This window comes from Anser brachyrhynchus, assembly GCF_964034855.1.
Source record: "Anser brachyrhynchus genome assembly, chromosome: 26".
Taxonomy (NCBI): Eukaryota; Metazoa; Chordata; class Aves; order Anseriformes; family Anatidae; genus Anser; species Anser brachyrhynchus.
Genome location: NC_137719.1, coordinates 4720195 through 4739452, shown reverse-complemented (window position 1 = coordinate 4739452; position 19258 = coordinate 4720195). Strand labels below are relative to the sequence as shown.

The following is a 19258-nucleotide window of genomic DNA, read 5'->3' as shown; positions in this document are numbered from 1 at the left end:
AAGAAACCGCACAAAACCACCAGCCCAACCAGTGCTAACGGGGCCAGACGGGGAAATCTGAGCCCCGAGCAGCACGAAAACATGAGGTTTGCCCAGAGCAGCACTTTCTGCTCTGAATATCCCCCAAATGTCTGCTGTGCATTGACATTTAACCTTCGGGGTCTCTCCAGACAACACCCTGATGCCAAAATCTGCTTTTTTATAACCCCCCCCCCATCCTCCACCAGCCCCTACCCACCTCGAGGACGCCCCCGCGGCCGACGTGGGTGCAGGGGACCCACCTGGAAGGCATGGCTGGCGAAGCCCAAGCCCAGCTGCCGGCACACCACCATGGCCTCCACGGTGCCCCAGCTCTCGCTGCAGACGGTGCCCCACCGCAGCGTGCCGTTGCGCTCCGCCAGCACCTCCACCCGGCCCTCGTAAGGGTTGCGGCCGCCGCTCAGGCGCAGCTGCAGGGCACAAAAATCACGCGTCAGGAAACGTCAGAGCGAAGGGGGAAGAGGCAGCAGCCGGCCAAGCAATGTTCAGGGCGATTTAGAGGCTAGAAATTTCAGTTCTGCTCCCTGCAGAGCACTTGGTGCAGTTTGGTTCTTCGTCTCCCACCGTGGGCAGCCAAGCCCAGCATCTGAAAGCAGCCTGTGCCAGCTGCAAGAGAGCAACACACTCCTCCTGAAAGCCTCCCTCCTCCACGCTCTACATTAGAGGCTGTTTACGGCCTTTGGCAAGAGCATTTGCTCATAGAAACCCCTGTCTGGTTCATCCAGTTGGAGATTTTGAGCTCCACGTGGCAAACGGGACAGCAGCGCCCAGACCTGGGTACCACTGTGGGGAGAACCGAGCGGGGTCCTATCACAGCAGGGATGCGCAGCAGCTCTGCAGGGCCACCAAAACTGTTCAGATCACAGCCAAAGTGGCGCTTCAGCCCTCTATAACCTCGCTGAGCCTCAAGGAGCTCAAAGTTCAGGACAAAAGGAAGCGCCGTCCTTACATGCTCTCCCACCTAATGCAAGGCAGATGTTAGAAATCTGAATTTTTAGGCGGGACTTGGTGAAACGATTCCTACCGGGACGCCCCAAAATGTGTTGCAAAGAGGGCAGACGATGCTCTGGGATGAAAACACCTTGACACGTCACTTGTATTTGGCTTCTCACCTGATTCTGGAAACCCATCGCAGGAACGTTGCACCTCACAGCAGCATCCTCTTCGTGGTTGCAGCCCTGCGACTCCATGTTGAACTTGCAGTCCGTGATGGATTTCTCGAAGCCCGTGCAGTCGATTTCATTTAGATGAATTGGACCCATGCCTTTGGGAGGGGAGAGAAAGAAAAAGTCTTATCTTCTGCCCGTGCTACTGCGAAGAAATATCCAATAACACTTTATTAATACTTTGCAGACGTCGCGTTGGACTCTAGCACTCAAAACACAATCCTGAAATAACTCCAGCTATTTCTTATAAAAAAAAAAAATAAAACAAAAAGCTGCAAGATTATTATTATTAATAATTTTACCATTAAATTCTTTCCAGCAGTCTCTGGGAGTCGAGCGCTGCGGCAAAGGCCAAGTTTCCGCTGTTACATAATTTACAAACTTCAGCTGGAGGAATTCACAAATTTTGACCTTTTGGCTGAATCCATATGACAGGAATCTGGTCTCGGTCAAGGCCTGACATTTAAATGCAAACAGCTACACGTTCACTGGGACAGCAGAACGGAACAACACAGGGATGTGCAAGAAATCAGTGAAATGTTTTGGGGCAGGTGCGTGTTACAGACTCCAACACCGCTGATAAAAACAAGGCAGCAAGAGAGCAAACATCTTTTGTCACCGCACAGAATGGTCCCAAGGAACCGGGAGAAGAATTGAGAAATTTGGTTCCTTCCCTGGACAACACACAACTGCCATTTCCACCAGAGACCCAGCAAGAGGAGAGACCTACATAAGAGAAGGCAATAATCCCATAAAGCTCCCACGTCCTGTTTCCAAACTGAGCTCAAAACTGTTTAGAAAGAAGATTTTGGGGAAAGAATCCGAGATTTCAGCAGAATTTCTTCGTCACTGAAGAACAACCAGAGGCTCTCTTGGAGCCCACGTAACCCATCCATCAGTGCTGCTGGGCTCACACCAGACAGCTCGGTCAGCAGATCCCTGCAAGCAGCAGACGGAGAACCTCTGGTCTCCAGAAGTTTGCAGGAAGATTTTGGAGATGGAGGCTGAGAAAAAAAAAAATATTCTGAATTTTGAGCCATTTTTTGCTCACCTCTCTGGAAAGGAAAATGTCACCCAACTTCGAGCCTGCTCCTTTATACCTCAAAGCAAAGGGCTGACTCTGGAAGGCAGGAAAAGGTGATGGGTTTGTTAATGGTAGGGGGTCTTTTTGCTCAAAACCCTTTTTCTGCTGCCATCTGGAGGCTTTCTAACTCCCTGGGACAGCCAGCACACCTGTGACTCAGATTCTCTTTGCGCCTGCCTCTGGAAATGGTGACGTGACCCTGCAGCCCTGGGCACTGAAACGCAGCCAAATTTCATTGCCGTATGGGTGATAAAATTTGTATTTCCTCCCGTGCCATTCCCTTTAGCAGAAGAACAGGATTAGGGCTGTATGTCCAACATACACGTTCACCTGCTGCTTGGGGGTTTATCTTATATTCTCCCTCCAAGGGCACTGTAGGGGACACAACATGTTCAGGAGATTCAGACTCAGTTTCTTCCTTTCAACAGACTTGAGATTGAATAGGGGTAAGTTTTTTATTCTGGGTCTCATTTATCTATAAAAGGGGGAAATTAATCATTCTCTCCATATCCTGAAATCTTAGTGGGAGACACTTGTCTCCCACAGGTCCCTTTGGCTTAACTGGGATTCCTAGACACTAACTGCACATCACCTGTGCCTCTAGGAAGTGAGCAGTGTTTTACCTTGTGAAACTACATCTCCAACACAGCGATGACAAGAATGGCCATTCCAATTTATATTTGAAAACACAAACTCACCAAGACAGACATGTAACAAAACAAAGCCTAAACACACAAATGAACAAAGAGTTCAACAACCGAGTTGTTGAACCGAGTGCTCGGCGTCCCAGAGGACAGCTCCGGGAGTGTGCACTCATTGATTGCCAGTGTTTAACATTAAAAAAAAAAAAAAGGAAAATGTGTGGAAATCACAGGCATTGCTAGGAGCTCCCAGACTGCAGAAATGCCACCCGTTCATTTAGTCTCACGATACAGGGTTTGGTTTGGTGTCATTTTCTTCAGGGTTGACACTACGGGGAAGTGAATCAGAAAGTGGTTTGCGAGGGCAAATGTTAGGCTCTGAGTTGCCATTTACCAGGCTTTGGAATTTAAACCAGCTCCCAAATACAGGAAATCCAAACCCAAAGCTGGCTCTGAACTGTACAAATAGCCCTTCTATTTATAACAGGCTAAATTAATATTCTGGGCTTAAATTGGAGAGCTTTTGAAGTCTAGACCCAGGGCCCATTTTTGCCAGGAACCTTCTAGTAATAAAACCTTACACCACGTGCATCTAGAGAACTTGCAAAGAGAATTGGAAAGCCACGGGTGTGATAACAAAGAAGTAATTACTGGAGCAGCTGCTGGAGGGAAAGGTTAAACTCATCATCACTAGATGTCTTTCCAGGAATCCTAAATATCCCTCTAAGGCACAGCCTCAAGGGACTTACTAAGAGCAGCGAAGAAATTCTTGGTCCCCAAGCAAACATCCCAGTAAAAACACACGCTGTGAAAGGGATCTCAGAGGTGGATAAGAGGAATGGTCACCGGAGCTCCCTTTGCCCTTACCTTGCCCCAGCCTCGCGCCCGTTATCGCTTCCTTGGCGCTCCCGAAGCCCAGCTCGCGGCACACCACGCTGGCCGACACCAGGTTCCAGTTGTCGTCGCAAACCGTCCCCCACTCCCCGTTTTTCAGCACTTCCACTCGTCCTTCGCCGGTGTTGGCTCCCCCTTTCAGCCTCACCAGCGGCTGCTGCAAGACACAGACAGAAGCAGGGTCACTACTGCCCGCGAGCAGAGCATCCTTCCTTTATGGCTCTGATTTACTGTAGGGTGTGCGCTCAAAACGTACCGCCCTGAGGCACCTAAAAACCCCCATCACATAGTATAAAAGGCTAGAAGTGCTGGATGAAAGGAGAACTTCGTTTAGTAAGACTTAGGGTATGCAGAGACATGTTTTTTACACCCCTATATGTGAAACATATAAAGACATCTTAGTTCTCTGCCTAACTCTTCTAGGGATGTCACAGCTGGGTGTGCAGCAGCCCAAATCCCAGTATGAACATCAGTTTTTCTAAGATCAATAAGTATTTTAGAGCATACACAATGTTGTCTAAGAGTACACCATGCTTGCCATCCCTGACAGCTATGGAAGTCTTCCCTATCAAAATATTACAGATCAGGGAACTATTAGGAACAGAATAAACACATCCCCTTTTATGACTCCCCTTGAATCAAGCCATACCTGAACGCTAATCCAAGCTGGCTAGGTGTTTTAGCCCTATGCTACACTTTAAACCTTACGAAACTCATTGGGGCCAACAGGCGATTTGCACCAGACTCCGAAACCCCTCCAAAGACACGCAGCGCAGAGGTGCTCCACGTGGTGCTGCGCCCACTTGCTGCCTGTGCTCAGCCGCTGGATGGGTTCGGCTGCTGGGCAGGTCTCCGGACGAGGCTCCTGGGTTAACCGAGGAGCCCAACGAGGAGCTCCAGCCACTAAAACCTGCCGGCTGCAGCTCCGATGGGTGGAATAAGCGATCTGATAGATGGCAGTCCGACACACGCAGCTGAGAGGCAGGTTCAGCTCCATTAATTCCTGTTCTTCTACCAATGCCCAATTATGCATGGCTCACAGTTCTCCCAGCATCGCACAGAGCAGCCCACCAGCACCCAAAAGGTGCATTGTTGGGGTGGGAGCTGTGCCCTAGGTATGGGACCACCAGGTGAAGTGTGCAGAGCCCGGGAGCAAGAGAATTGTGACTTTTAGAGCTGGAAGCATACACATCACCAGGCTCAGAGACTCTCCAAGTCACACGAAGGGTATCCAAAGCCTACAAATAGGAATTAACTGGGCAGCGCATGTGGCTCAGAAGATTGATGATGATTTACAAATCCTTTCACCTCTGAGGCCTAAATCCTGCAAGGTCTTGTGCACAGACCTGCCTGGACTCCAGGTGAGCCAACCATGGACACGACGGCACTACTCCCATTGCTTAGAGCTTCTGCTACAGCAATATGGGGTGGGATCATTTGGGGTCTGCTGAGGTGCCAAGAAAAAGCCCACTGCTGTAGTCACAGAGATATAGGGCTGGGGAGAGCAGGGTACAGTCAACGGCTAGGGGAAAAATCCACACCTAATGCACCCTGCAAGAGAACTCAAACCCAGTGTTAAAAGCCTCCAGCCCCTGCAATCACCCCCATATCCTAAGGCTGCACATACCTTAAAGGTGGAAAACTAAATTACATTCCCCTAGCATCAGCCTAAAACACGTTTGCTGCACGTTAAGCCCATCCTTTCACATTTGGCCGCCCCGCTGATGCTGAGAGCAGCCGACTCCAGGCACGTTTCGTGGCAGCCTTTTGCGTATCTGAGGACCTTTGCGCTACGCTCAGCCCGCTCTTTGCTAGACTAAACAAACACAGCCCTCCCAACCTTTCCTGCGGGCCGTGTTTTCCCTGCCTCTCAGGGCATTTCTTTGCAGAGGACCCAGGGGCGGCGGAAATACCAGCTTATTTCCATCGCATCTCTACGGGAGAGAGAACCCGGCAGGATTTAAGTGACTGCGAAACAGCAAAGCCCAGCAGCAACCGGGCACGGATTCAGCTGGCTTGCACGGAACAGCTCGAACAGGAACGTGAGGGCTGTATTTTCTTACTACTTGCTCGCAGCCTTGCCAGCCGCAGCGGTGAGCAAGGCTCCCACCCTTCCAAGCCTGGCACCGCGTCCTCGTCAGCGCGACTAATTAAGCTCTGCTGGCTTCTTCCACTCACCAGCTTGCACCTCGCCCCCTGCTCACCTCCTGCCTGAAGGCTTTTCGGAAGCCACTGTGGCTGCTGGGGGCAAAGGCACGTCCCGGGACGCAGCTGACCACCGCCGGCATCCCGTTCTCGCACGTCGCGTTCTTCTCCGCGTCCACGTTGAGGTGGTTGCCCAGCTTGCAGCTGGAGATGTGAGCCTCGTTCCCGCTGCAGTCCATCGAGTAAGCCCAGTAATGCTGCTTCCTTCTGCTGGCAAACATCCTTGCAGGAATAAAGAGGAAAATGAGAGTTAGGAACCCATAAGAGCTGCACCGATGTCGCTGCGTTTGGGGAAAGAACGCCTTGGGATTAAATGAAGACGGAGCGGCGTTATTTGAAGGCTGACCCATTCACACTCACAATGCCTCTCTGTTCAGGTGCTTAGGAACAAATTTAAGCTATTAAATTAATAGCTTAAATTAGTATTAAATTAATTTAAGTGTCTATTTAAGCTAAAGAGCGGAGCGTGAATCAACAGTGTGGCTGGAGCAAAAACTGCGCACTTACGAAGAGACACTTAATAGAGATCCCACACTGCAGAGGTCAGAGAGCAGAGCCAAGGCAGTTAACTAAAAAGGCCAAACAGTCCCCAAAAAGGCCTCTCCTGTAACCAAGCTGCCCTCTTTGCTTGCCATCACCTATCAGCTGCGAGGAGACGGCAGAGAGCTACGGCCCTCCAGCTTCTCTCCCAGCTGCAGTGTTAACAACTGCAAGCCTGAAAGCAATTTCCGAGAGCAGAAGCAATTCCCTCGATGACATGTTCACGGCAGAGGAGATTGGCAGCAGCTTCTGCTTCTTGCTCCCAAACCGTAGTGCTCGCTTGGAGCTGCTCCAGGGGCTCCTAAGGGGGAAGGGGCACATGTGATAAACGGGGAAAGAAAGTGATCCAGCTTCCTCCTGGCTGCATTGCGACAGCAATTGGGCAGCACCAATTCTGATCAACCACAGCACCTGAACAGGACCTGGTGGAGGAACAAAGGAGCCTTTATAGGGTGTTGGTTTGAAATTAAACTGGGCAGGTCGCGACTGCAAGGTTTTTCCCAGGTGCTACCCTTCGGTGGTCCAGTGTGGGCTGGTTTATTCCATCCTGGATGCTGGAGAGGATCTTCTCCCCTTCCGCTCGCTAAGCTTTGCTGACAAGCTTGTCCAGGCTTATATGGCTCACAGCCACCAGCTAATCCTTTCTGGAACCAGATTTGTCCAGGTTGATGCTAGGGCCAAATCCAGCTGAGATGGAGATGCAAACGCATCGCACGATGGGGAGTAAACGCTCTGCTGGAAAGGGCTGAGGATGGAGCAGCACAGGCAACCTGCCTGTCTTGGGGGAAAAACACCATCAAACCAGGGTTGTGAGGGGCCCTGAATCAACAGGAAATGAATGGGGATGGGAAGAGGAAAAATTAAAAAACAAAAAACATAAGAACAAAGGGGATGTGGGCAAAAAGAAAGTGCCGGACACTTCACAGCTAGAATATCTCAGTCAATTTTGGACCAGGCCTTGAAGACTTTTCTTACTTTTAATTAAGCCGCGTTACAGCTTAATTACGTGTTACACCCTGGGAAGCATCTGAAATCCTTGTCGAGTGACTTTACTCCATACCCCCCTAGCACGAGCCAGCTCTGCTTCATTCATCACCCTTCCATTCTGTGCTCCCGTTCGGGAAGTGAGAACCTGAAGGAGTGTTTACACCGAAAGCCCGACACACACATGTGCAGAGGGCTCCACGAACTCCAGAGCAGACGCAGCAGAAACCCAGCCTGTCTTAGGGAAGTAATTACGGGGATGCCTTATAATAGCAAACAATGACCTCAGCCTGGAAACTCGATGAGGCATTAACATCTGGTTGATATTAACAAGCCCTTGGTAAGCTGGGGAGAAACAGTCAGAGAAAGCCCCACCTCATTTCCCCAGACCAAATATATGTATATATATTAAAAAGTGGAATAGAGATGATGTCTACAGACAGAAACTCGGGGAATTCCTTTTATTTAGCACACAGAGGGTGCAGCCCACCTCTCCCTGGCCTTGCTGTAAGCCAAGGGCAATGCAGCTTGGATCAGGGTGAGTGAACAGTCATGCCGTGAGTTCAGCCAACTCCGGGTCAAGCTGGAACCCAAAGGATTTCTACCGGTCAGGAGAGGTTGGTCTTCATCACATTAAGCTTTAAAAAAAGGCATAGGTTAAGCCCAAGGGCTGCAGGAAGCGTCTCGGGGTGTAGCTAAAGCAAACCTGCTTTCTAAGAGCGCGTTTGAGAGGCCTCGAGGAGAGCAGAAAGTGCTGGGAAAATTCACACACGTGCTGGGAAAATTCACCCCTGGTGCACTGAATGCAAAGCAAACCGTCCTGGAGGTGCTGAGCTCCTCCGTCCGCTCCTTGGCAAGTCACAGAGCTGTAAGAAGGCATCAGGTCCATCTCTCTGCATCTTGGGTCAATAGCTCTTGCTGTCCCCATCAACAAAACGCATTTAATCCTCCTCCCTCAGCCCCAGCAAGGCTTGGAGGAGGAGTTAAACAGCACTTACATAAAACCACTTTGAAGCACGAACAAGAACATGGAAACAACGCTGAGATTTGTTTCATTTCCTACCATAAATCGCGCTGTCAGCTGCAGAGCCTAAGTTACATTCAGGAATAAAACCCTGGCACGGGGACAGCAATGAACTAAGTTGTTTTCTTTCAAGCAAGATCCATCTGCAAATCATTTCACCTCCCACCACTGTGCAGAAGAGCCCAGGGCCCATTAGCTCAGCCTGCAAAGCTGCACTTTGTGGGCAGCGGGACCGGCGCGGACGCTGCCCCCAACCCCAGCGGGAAAGGATCCTGGGAGAAGGGTATTTACAGACGAGGGAGAGCAGAGCCCGAGAAATGAGGAAAAACATTTCTGAGGCTTTGCACTCGCGTGGAGAGAGGGTTTAGTTGGAGCGACCAGGAGATGAACTCCTCTCTCCCCCAAAAAACAGGATGTGACCAGAAAGCGTGGGGGGCAGCGCACAGAGCAGATCTCAACGGTTTTCACTCCGGTATCTCAATTAAGAGGCAAGGGCCTCTTAATTGAAATCCTCAGCCCAGACCTGGGAGGTTTCCCTTACCAGGGATGCTGGCTGTACTGATGCATCTGTCTGCTCAGAGCGCCAGCAGATGCGTGCCGCCCTGCTACCATGTGGTTCAGGTCTCTGGTAACACAAAGCACAAAAGGCAAACGCCCCAGGAAAGAAAACAGCTTTTAAACTATGCTAACCAAACAAAACTGCCTTTCTGACAAAGTTTTACAAGTCTTCCTCTAATGAAACGACATGCCATCTTCTTCTAACCCGGCACAATATTCATCATATTTTCCAAAACATCTTTCCGCGGGTGCAGGAGCACTCAAGCCATTGCTGCGTGCTGAGAACGAGCGGAGGTGAGGGAGGAACTAGGGCACTACTTAAAAAAAATTGTCTGGTTCGGTAGCAGAGGTGCACATGTCTGGTATTCGTAAGCACTGCATATTCATAACTCCAGTGAATGGGATTTTCAACATTGCTGAACAACCATGCCCCAATTTTTCCATCTTTACACGCGCTGTTGCAAGAGGCAGAACAATTACCAAGCGCCCTTTTATTTAAGGCAGATGGTTCCAGCTGCTAAGGTTAATGCTTTTCTTGGAAATGCCACAAGCGAGGAGCAAGGAAAAATCTGCCTTGTCTTACTAGAAGTGTTCTGCCCTCCTGCTCTGATGCAGGGGGTGGGAATCTCAGGGCTGAGTCTGGGGGAGAGACGTTGCACTGATGGGAGGAAAAGTCCCTTTAACGGGAGCAAAACACGAAACTGCCTGGTAGCAATTATTAAATCACTGCTCGTCTCCCTGGGAAGCCCGAGAAGAGTTCCACTTGGGTTATTTATTTTAAATTCTTCGTGCTGCTGCGCAGCTTTACGCTATTCCAGCCCAAGGACCTCTTCGATTGATCACGATCTTACTAATGAGAGAAATGAAACGTGGCCAGTCGGCCCCAGAGGGAGCCCTCAGAAACAGCAACTGCACAGGCCGAAAGGAGCAGGCAGGAAAACCACAGCTCCTGCTGGAGAAATCAGTTCTTCCCCCCACCGACCGAGGCTTTCCCACTCCACAGGTCACATACTATAGGAAAGAAGTGAGACAGGATTTAGCTTAAACTGTTTTACATCTGCCTCAGGGCGTTATTTCAAGGGAATGGCGTAGGAAGAACCATGTCTGGGATGAACGCTGGTGACAAAAAGCAACGACAACAAAAAAAGACCAGAGCTCCCAGCTTTCAAGAAAAGAAGAATGCATCCTGAACCGATCAGCCCCTCAAAGACACGATGTTCTCCCTAGGGATCACCGCTTTCTTCCCTCTTTTTAAAGCCATCTACAAACAGAGGAACTAAAAGCAGCTCTGCCATCACAACTGCATCCTCCTACCAGCACCGCCGCAGCTGCAGAGGCAGAAAGAAGCGAGGCAGGGAGCAGCAGCAGGATGCACGACCCATCTTTGCAGGCTGTGATGCACAGAGCAAGGCGCGCAGCTGGAAGCGGCTGGCAGCTCTTCCAACCCCGAGCCACTGCCGGTGCCAAAAAGAGCTGAACCGGGGCTAACAGCAGCGAGAGATTTACTGGGAAATGTTCCCCAGGGAAGGCGGCTTCTCTGCGGGGGATTTGGCAGCCGGACACCCGTGAGCCATGGATGGCGAGCCTCTGAGAGAGCCGAACGTGAAAGCAGCTGGTTGACACGGGTTGACACATCGGAGGTGTGAGACCAGGACTTGCATGCAGGAGCAGGAAGGAGGAACGTGGGCAATAAAGCACAACAAGGTCCCGTTTTATTTTGGGGTGGCTAAGTGCTTAGGTGTGCTTGCAGCTTTACTGGGAGAGCACCATCAGTTTGCTCATGTCTACCCATCCTGCACACAACACAGGACCTAAACCCATCGCTAGTGAAGGAAACGACCATCCCATAGCCAGAAACAACAAAAAAAGATTTCTTGGGCTGACTGTCCACGTCTCCTACTACAGGACTTATCAAATACTAAAGCTGATACAGCTCTCGGTCTCCAGCCAGCACGGTGAGGACCAACCATTCCCCTGGCCGCACAAGGAAATGCTTGACATTTCAAATATTTGCACAGACGGAAAACCTGATCTGAAGGAATGAAGCAGTTGGAGGTTTTTCCTCCCTCGAGGTCTCCAGCGTCACTGGACAATTTGCATTTTTGAACAAGGCCCCAAGTGTTCACAGAAACACGCGACTCACACAACGTTCTGCTCTTACTTGTAGACCTTGGCGTTGTATTTCCTCTCGCTCGGAAATCCAAACATGCCGCAGACGACTCGGGAGTTTTTCATGGTCCAGTGCTTGTCACAGATCTGCTTCCAGGTCCCCTCGTCCTTCACCTCCACGTAACCCTCCGTGACGGGCACCCGCTTGCGGTAGGTGGCGAGGATGGCGCGGATCCTTATGTCTTCCACCTGGATGTTCATGTTCTGTGAACATAAAAAAAAAAACAACACATGAATGATGCAAGGAAACCTGTTGTGTGGCTTCCAGGTGGGGAACAGAAATCGATTCTGCTCAGGGGAATCACAGCTGGACAGAGGGAGGCAGAAAAGAAGAGATGTTAGGAAAAGTCACACCAGGGATGCAACAAACCTTGCGCAAGTCCTTCCTCTGCCCTGTGAAAGAGGATGCTTTTTCTCATGTTAAATAAAAAAAAAAAAAAAGAATGATTATGTTAAAAAAAAAAAACAAACTCCTTTGTTACTTGAATTAATTGAAAGCGCTCATTTCAGAAGCATGGTGACCTTAATTAGGTCTCAGCTACTATGGGAATGAACTAAGCACGGCTTTGGTAGGGCCGATTTACCAGCAGGGAGCCCTGGCGAGGAACCAAAATGGGGGGGGGACTCTCTCTGGGCACCCCTTCCCCACCTGGCCCGGCACTGTGGGAGCCAGGACCCCGAGCTGCTGGCACGGGCACCCCCAGTGTCCATGGGCTGGATTCGTCCCCCAGCTGAAGCAGATGGCTCGGAGGTTGCACGGATTTCACATTTGGAGCCTACGTGAGAAGGCTGCGCAAACAAACCTCGCAGGGACCAAAAGCAAAGGCCGACTGGAAAATATCTGCTGCGGCAAGCAATTACAAAAGAGCTACTGAAAATTTTATAACTTGCTTCCAGGAGAGGTTTTTTTTTTTTCTTCTTCTTCTCAAAAATGTACGAAACCACGTGGTTGTGCTAGCGGTTACATCAGAGCCTAGGAATCCTTCCCTCCCTTCGCTCAAATTCAATCGCTTGGAAAAGAAAAGTGCCCAGAGCTTTAAAGAGATGCCGGCTTCTCCGGGACACCGACCAGTGGCACACACAGAGGTATTCGAGTCAGGGATATCACGGCAGGACGTGCAGAGTCCTGCGAGTTACACGTGGCACATCCCCCTCCAGATACTGCCCCAGCATTGATGGAAATCCCAGGGCACACGGAAACCAAGGGCAGGGAAAATCTGCTCCTCGTTCACAGCCCTGCCGCTGCTCTGCCTGCGCAACCCCGGGCAGGTCACTTCAGGCTTTTATTTTTTAATTATTATTATCATAACCTACATTTAACACCTGATTTTACGGCAAACTGGGTGACTGATTCCTCTGTTCACCTTCAGCTGGAGCATCCACGAGACACCCCCAGTGACCCTGGCCAGCAGGACCTTGAGTTTTACCCAGGAAAATCAACGCAGTGGGGTTGACAGCTTGGGCTTGGATCTTAAAAGCACCTGTAGCCCTTAGGGATAAAAAAATAAAACCAGAAAAAAAACACAAAACCACAACAAACCAACAAAAAAAACCCACAATAATATCCAAGTTTGTTACATTTGAGACTTTAAGGTGTTCAGACAAAGGGCCTGACGCAAGAGCAAACCCACACTTCTCCTGTGCAATCTGGAAAGTCCATTTCCATTTGCAATACAAAGAGTTTTTCTCCTGTAATACTGCACAGCTTCTGACTACGTGCTGTCAGGGAAGTAGCAGAGCCTCTGTGCATTGAAGGCCTCCCCAGGCTGGTTTCCAAACCTGCAACTCACTTTTCCCCTGGTGCAGATTATAAAATGTTTCCAGCCCTTCGGTGGATGGGGAAAGCGTGTTTACCTGCAGCTGGAGGCCAGCGCTGCCTGAGAGAGCACCTTGTTTCCCTGCTCCCTCCATCACGCCCTGCTCTCTTCACCAGGAAACAAGCAGCAAGAAAAGCCTTAAATCCACTTGGAAATAGCTCTGACAGCTGAAGGTCTAAAAATGCTTGTAATAAAAAGCCTATGGAGAGGATTAACCCAGAAGACAGAATGCCAAAGCTTAAAATTGCACTCAACGAGCACACGAAAAAGATAGTAACGACGGAGGAAATTTGCATTGACAGCTGAGAAAGTGGGTGAGACAGCCTAGGTGATTTTTTTTCTGTCTGTGACTGCAGGATATATCCACCCTATATAAAACCCTAAGTATGCTTGCTGCACGTAGCTACGTCAGTATCAGCCTCACTGCATAATAAAGTAACCGAAAGGGGACATTTTCCTTGCCTAGACCTGACAAAGCAAGATGCTACCGTCCGCTTGGGGCTTTCAGTTGGCTGGCACTTCCATTTTGCCTGGATTTAAGCAGGCCAGAGGCAGAAGCCTGTCCCCAGCACGACGGAGAGGAGAGGCATTCAGACCAAAGTGTAATTCCTCGTTCAGGAATGATGCTCGAGGATGCCTGCGGTTCCCAGGAAGATGCAGGACGGGGTTGTGAGCCCCATTTGGGTCATGCAGAGACCAATTCCAGATGTGCAACATCTGCCCGATGTTTCCACCACTAAACAGCAGCATTATTCTCGCATTGCACTGTTACTCATCGTCAATACATGGCCATTTTCACTGCCGCAGCAACAGAGGTCCTCAATGTGCTGGAAGCTCCCTTGGACCGGGTGGTGACACATCTGAAAGGCCTCCAAGATACGCAGAGGGCTCAGAGGGTGGGAGAAAGAAAATATTCTCAGTCTCCTTTTGCAGATTGAGAAATAAAACCCAGGGAGATCAAACTGCTTCTCCAAAGACCCTATGGGCAGGAATTGCATCCGAGTATCCTGAGGTCCCGACCCCAACCTCCACGCAAAGATCCCTCCTGCACCAGGGAACATCAGCAAAACCTCTAGCACTCATGTTCGTGCTTTATTTTACCTTTTTAAATCCTTCCCACTCCACCACCCTAGCTGGAGCTGTGGAGCACAAAAGCAAAGACATCCAGCCTGCCTCTGACAACTGCCAGTAACAGATGCTGGGGAAAGAGCATCCAAGCAGGGCGACATTCAGCAATATTCCCCAATTGTATTCCCTGCAGCTCCCAAGGATCTGTGTACAGAAGGTGTATTTTAAATGTTCAAAGGCCCAAAATGAATTTGAGCATCCTTCACTGCGATGTGCTGAGATTTAGGCTATCAAAGCAACGGGCAAAGAAAGAAACCGGCCCCCTCTGTCAGAGAAGGAGAGGGAAACCACAAAGTTTAAAAAATAAAAACTGGACCAGGTTGTCCTTGCCGGTCATTTTACAGTAGAAAAATAAGGGGCAAAGCTCAAAAGGCTTGCTCGTGGGCTTGAAAAAACGCTGTCAGAGCCAGCATGATACCTCAGGCACAACAGGCTCCGCTACAAAGGTCCCAAGACACGTCTCTCTTACCCAGGAGATGCTGACATAGACACAAAAAAAAAACCACTTGGCACTCTCTTTTAGTGAATCCAAATCTTTTTGTCGTGCCTTTTTGCCTGTATTTGCCAAGGAAGAAAATAAAAAACACAAAAGCGAGCAAACTAGCAAGAAGTAAGCCATCATTTCATTCCCTCCAAGGTATTTCGATCTTCAGATAGCTACAGCAGACCGGCACGCAGTGACATTTTCATGATCTGTCTGAGAGCAAAGCCAATCTACATCCACTCCCCTTTCTGCTCACAGAAAATAAATAGGTTTAGAGCAGAGAACTACTGATATAACAACTCAGGGGGTTGCACCGAGTCTGAACAAACAGCGAAATATCCACGGGAAGAGTTCCACGTGCTGCTGACCTCAGCTTTATGCTGCAAGATTAAAGAACAATGAAGCAAATTAAATATACTGAATATATTTATATTATATAATATGCACTAAATATATTGAATGGTTTCCTTTCTCTGCACAGTTTTTGTTACACTGGGAGTATTCAGTAATGCCAGTACAGGCAGACTTATATTTTATCTCCCAACACCAATGCACAGAGCAGCTGGGGTAATGGTGAAAACAGACTCCGCATCGAAATCAGAAGCAAACAGTATTTAATAGCCGGAGCAGATGTTTTTAAATAGCTCTCTCCATACTTTCTGTACACGTGGAGACAAATGCCTGCAACAAGCTGTCATGTCAACAAGGAAAACTCTCCCTGAAAGCTTTATTTCTGATATTACAGCCATACACTGAAGACGAGGTAGATCTAGAAAATGCTCTGAAGGATATCTAAAGATCGCCAAGCAGGTATCTGAAGCCAAATCAGAAGTCAAAATCACTCCTCAGCTACCAAGCATAAAGTAGAGCCTTCAACAACATTTCAGGAGCCAGTCACTCAGCAAAGAGCAATGCTACCCGCAGGAAATAAAACTGGGTTGATCGCACCCCACATAACAGGTTGGGAAATTGAGGCCTGAGCCCCAAGGGCAATGGGGCAGAGTTTGTTCAGTCCGAGGCTGAAGGACAGAGTGCAGGGAGTGAGGACACCAGGCAGAGACCCCCGGCTCAGCTCCCTACACGGCTCTGTGCCATGGGAAGAGTGCTGCTGAGGATCTCTACCCACAAACCACGAGACCAAACCCCAAAAGAGGTAACTCCCACGGCTCATGCACGACAGTCCTCCAGCGAGCCTTGCCCAGCTTCCACCTGTTTAGGCCAACAGTTATGGAGATGTAGGTGCCGGCCCTTATTCCTTTTACCAAACAAAATAACAAAAAACACACAAAAAACAAAACCACAACCTCCCTGACTTGGAATTCAGCTACTAGCTCGATACAGACCTGGATCTCCAACCTCTCCTTTGCTTGTGAAACAATCCCACCCACCTACGTGCGGGTGAACTTTGCTTTCCCTTTGCTTTTCCTTTTCTTTCCTTTTTCCTTTTCCTCCTCTGCTTTCTGCTCTGCAGAAGGCTGCTCGTTCAGAGGACGGCACCTCACGTTGCTGACCCCGCGAAGGTTAAGGGGGCAAGGGGGTCTGCTCCAGCACTACCAGCCTCGTTCCTCATTCCTTTGCTTGCAGCAAAGGCATCCATTCGGGCACAGCTGAGCCCCATTAAAGATCAAGCACACGTGCAGCAGGAAATCCTAAGACATTTTTCTCCTGCTTGAGTTAAGCCTCCTTAGCTTTGAAAGGCGTGAAGAAGCAGAAGGCAAGATAAAGCTGGGTGCAGAGGGCCAGGGGAAGACACGTAGCACATCTATTCCTAGATCCAGCGCCGTGGCTTGCACATCAACCTGATTTTCACCGGAGCCACGTTTCTTCCCCCCTTCAGTAAAGGGAAGGCAACGCTGAGCCCACCTCGCCTCCCTCTGCAGCAAGGGCTTCGTTCACACCTCTTTTTGCCCAAAGCACAATGTGATTTGGGCTGGGACTTGCAGCATTACTACAATAGAAGTTAGTACAAAATAAAATAAAATAAAGGGGTCAAATTATTCTGGGCTGGGCCATCTTTCTCCTGCCTCCTGCTCCTTTCCTCGCCCAGATCCATGCCCAAGACCCGTGCTGCTGCTCCGCTCCAGTCCCAGCACAAAAGCCCACCGCAAGCCAGCTGTGCTCTGTTACAAAACCAGTGAATCTCAGCCTCCGGGGCCTGCCCGGAGAAAGCGAAAAGAAAAGGGGGTTGGTTTTGAGCTTTCACAAAAGGATTCCTGGCTCGGAAAGTTTTCACAAGAGGCTCGGCTGCTTTTGTTTTCACCCTCTGCACCAAATGCAAACGGCTTCGGATCCGATTGCAAAAACAGACGCAGCTTTCATAACATTTTCTTCCACATTTTGTCGTCTCTTTTGCATTGACAGAACAATGTTATGCATGCTCCTGCACTGCCCGAGCTCGGCGATAACCCCTCTCTTATCGGGATGCACAGCAATCGGGCAAGGGGGGAGCTCCCATTCCTAGAAACCCGACTGCTCCTTCTCATATTGCTGGCTCCCGGCTGAAAGCAAGCCACAGCAGCTGGGATTTCGGAGGGGATTTGGAGGAGAGCATCTCAACGCTCACTTCAAGCACACACCCACGCGCTCGGTGACACCGCTAAGAAACCAGCGAGCGAGCTGCATGGAAGGGAACTGGGATGAAGTTTTGCATCTGTGTATTTTAATTTTTCTTTTCTAACCATCACCACGAGCGATGCTAAGAATTGCAGAGCAAGAGGGCAGCCGTGTTCAGGACCTTTTCTGACAGATCCCCAGGGGATCGCACAATTTAGGCAAAGACTGAGTCCTTACCCCAATTCTGGATTTAACAAACGCAAGGGGTCTGTGTGCTGCCTCTGTCCCCCATATCCCCTAGAACCGGCTTTTCCTTCCCGATGCCTGACCCACCCCACTGCCCCTTAAATGCAGAAACCCACCCGTATCACTTTCCATTTACACCAGAGCCCCAGGATTTCTTGGCATCCTAAACACCGGGACATTAAGTCTGCAACTCACACGAGAAATAAATCGGTCCCTTTCAGTTCAGAGCGTGACAAAATCTCTCCATATAGACCCTGCTCACCCCAAAAACGTCTCCTCTCCTCTGTTTGAGCCCTTCCCCTACTTCCACTGAATTCCCAGCTACCAAGTCTGTTCCCCCAGAGATGACTTTTTGGAAAGGTCTCTTCGCATGCATGGGAACGGCTGGAATCTGTTTTGACTTAAACATCTGGAGCTGTGCCTCTGAGTCACCAACGAGGTCCCAGCTGTTAAATAAACACGGCAAAGGGATGCTGCAAGACAGAGACGGGCTGCCTATGGGGGACGGCGGTCCCCTGGGAACGTGACGCTGCATTGGACTGCAAACGCTTTTTGTTCTGGGTTTGCGCAGTACAAAAGGGTAAGGGACGAGAGTGCAACTCGGGATTAAGGTCCAGGAGCAATTACAGTGCAGATTATAAATGGCAAAAGCCGAGATCTCAGCTAAACCATGAAACGCTTCAGCAGCAGCCTCGTGATTACCGATGCAAAGCAGGCTAATGAAAAGCACCAGAGAAAGGAGTTGGTGACAGGGGCAAGAGAAGGCAGGAGCACTGTACCCTGGAGGTATTTTGTCATAGGTAAGAGGCTCAGCTCAGGACAGAAGATGCTCTGGTCTGTAAGCATCACGTCTGAGGTTTCCACAATGGGCAAAGCTCTTACATTCTCCGCTTCCTTTCTGCTGAGCTATTTTAAAGACAATCTGGATCAGGCTCTGTAAGCCAGTCAAATTTATTACCTGACCTTCGCCCCGCAGGACAGAACAAGATCCTACTCTGTTCTCAGGCTTAGATAGACAGTTTATTGTCTTGCGTAATGCAGGAATGGTTAGCTGCGTCCAAAACGCTGCCTGACAGCTACTCAGACCCCGAAAACAGTCTGCACGAGGATGCAGACGGGTTAACTCTGTCCCCCAGGGAGCAGCAGCAAGCCCGTGCCAGCTGTGGCAGTAAGAAACCCCCCAAAAGCTTTAAAATTATAGGAATAAAGAGACACAGTGGCTTGCCACAACAGCAGCTTAATTAATTATTTGCCTGAAGGTAGCTCCAGAAGAGATGCTGAACCCCCTCCAGGCTCACAAAACATCAGCACTCATTTCACGTTGGCTTATGTTTAGGAAAGTAAATATTTGCGCTGAGGGGAAAGGCATCAAAACCCTGTTGTCACAAACAGGCAAATAACCTTTTTATTGTCATTTCTGAGAACAGGACGGTCACGACAGGGCTGGTCTCAGATGGTGGTGATCTACGTTGCAGCTCCCCATGGTACGGAGAGATCCTCCAGTGATTTGCATGGCTCGAAGGTAGATACCAGGCAGATTTATATTTGTGCCAGACCCAGACACTGCTTCTGTCCTTCCCTCCTCGCTCCTTCCAGTTACGAGCAGCTCAGCACACAGGAGCATTTTGTACAGCCTCATCCCCAGAGCCCAATTTAACCAAAAGCTCCCCAACAGGACGCAGCGATGCCCCTTCCCTCTGGTTAAGGAACCCGGACAATATAATTC

General features: G+C 49.7%; 1 protein-coding gene across 3 annotated transcripts in view; it reads right to left on the bottom strand.

The window, feature by feature from the left end:
* The window catches only part of LOXL2 (lysyl oxidase like 2), a 53604-nt gene that overhangs the window by 12276 nt on the left and 22070 nt on the right, over positions 1-19258 (bottom strand). For 2 of the 3 annotated variants that reach the window (XM_080568620.1, XM_080568619.1), the window contains exons 5-9: positions 11297-11508; positions 6029-6251; positions 3798-3981; positions 1152-1303; positions 282-449 (exon numbers count right to left, since the gene is read on the bottom strand). In XM_080568620.1, the coding sequence (XP_080424746.1) occupies positions 282-449; positions 1152-1303; positions 3798-3981; positions 6029-6251; positions 11297-11508 (939 nt within the window). Of the gene's footprint in view, positions 1-281; positions 450-1151; positions 1304-3797; positions 3982-6028; positions 6252-11296; positions 11509-11674; positions 11719-11888; positions 12295-19258 lie in introns of those variants that run through there. The other variant, XM_080568621.1, reaches the window with a different exon arrangement.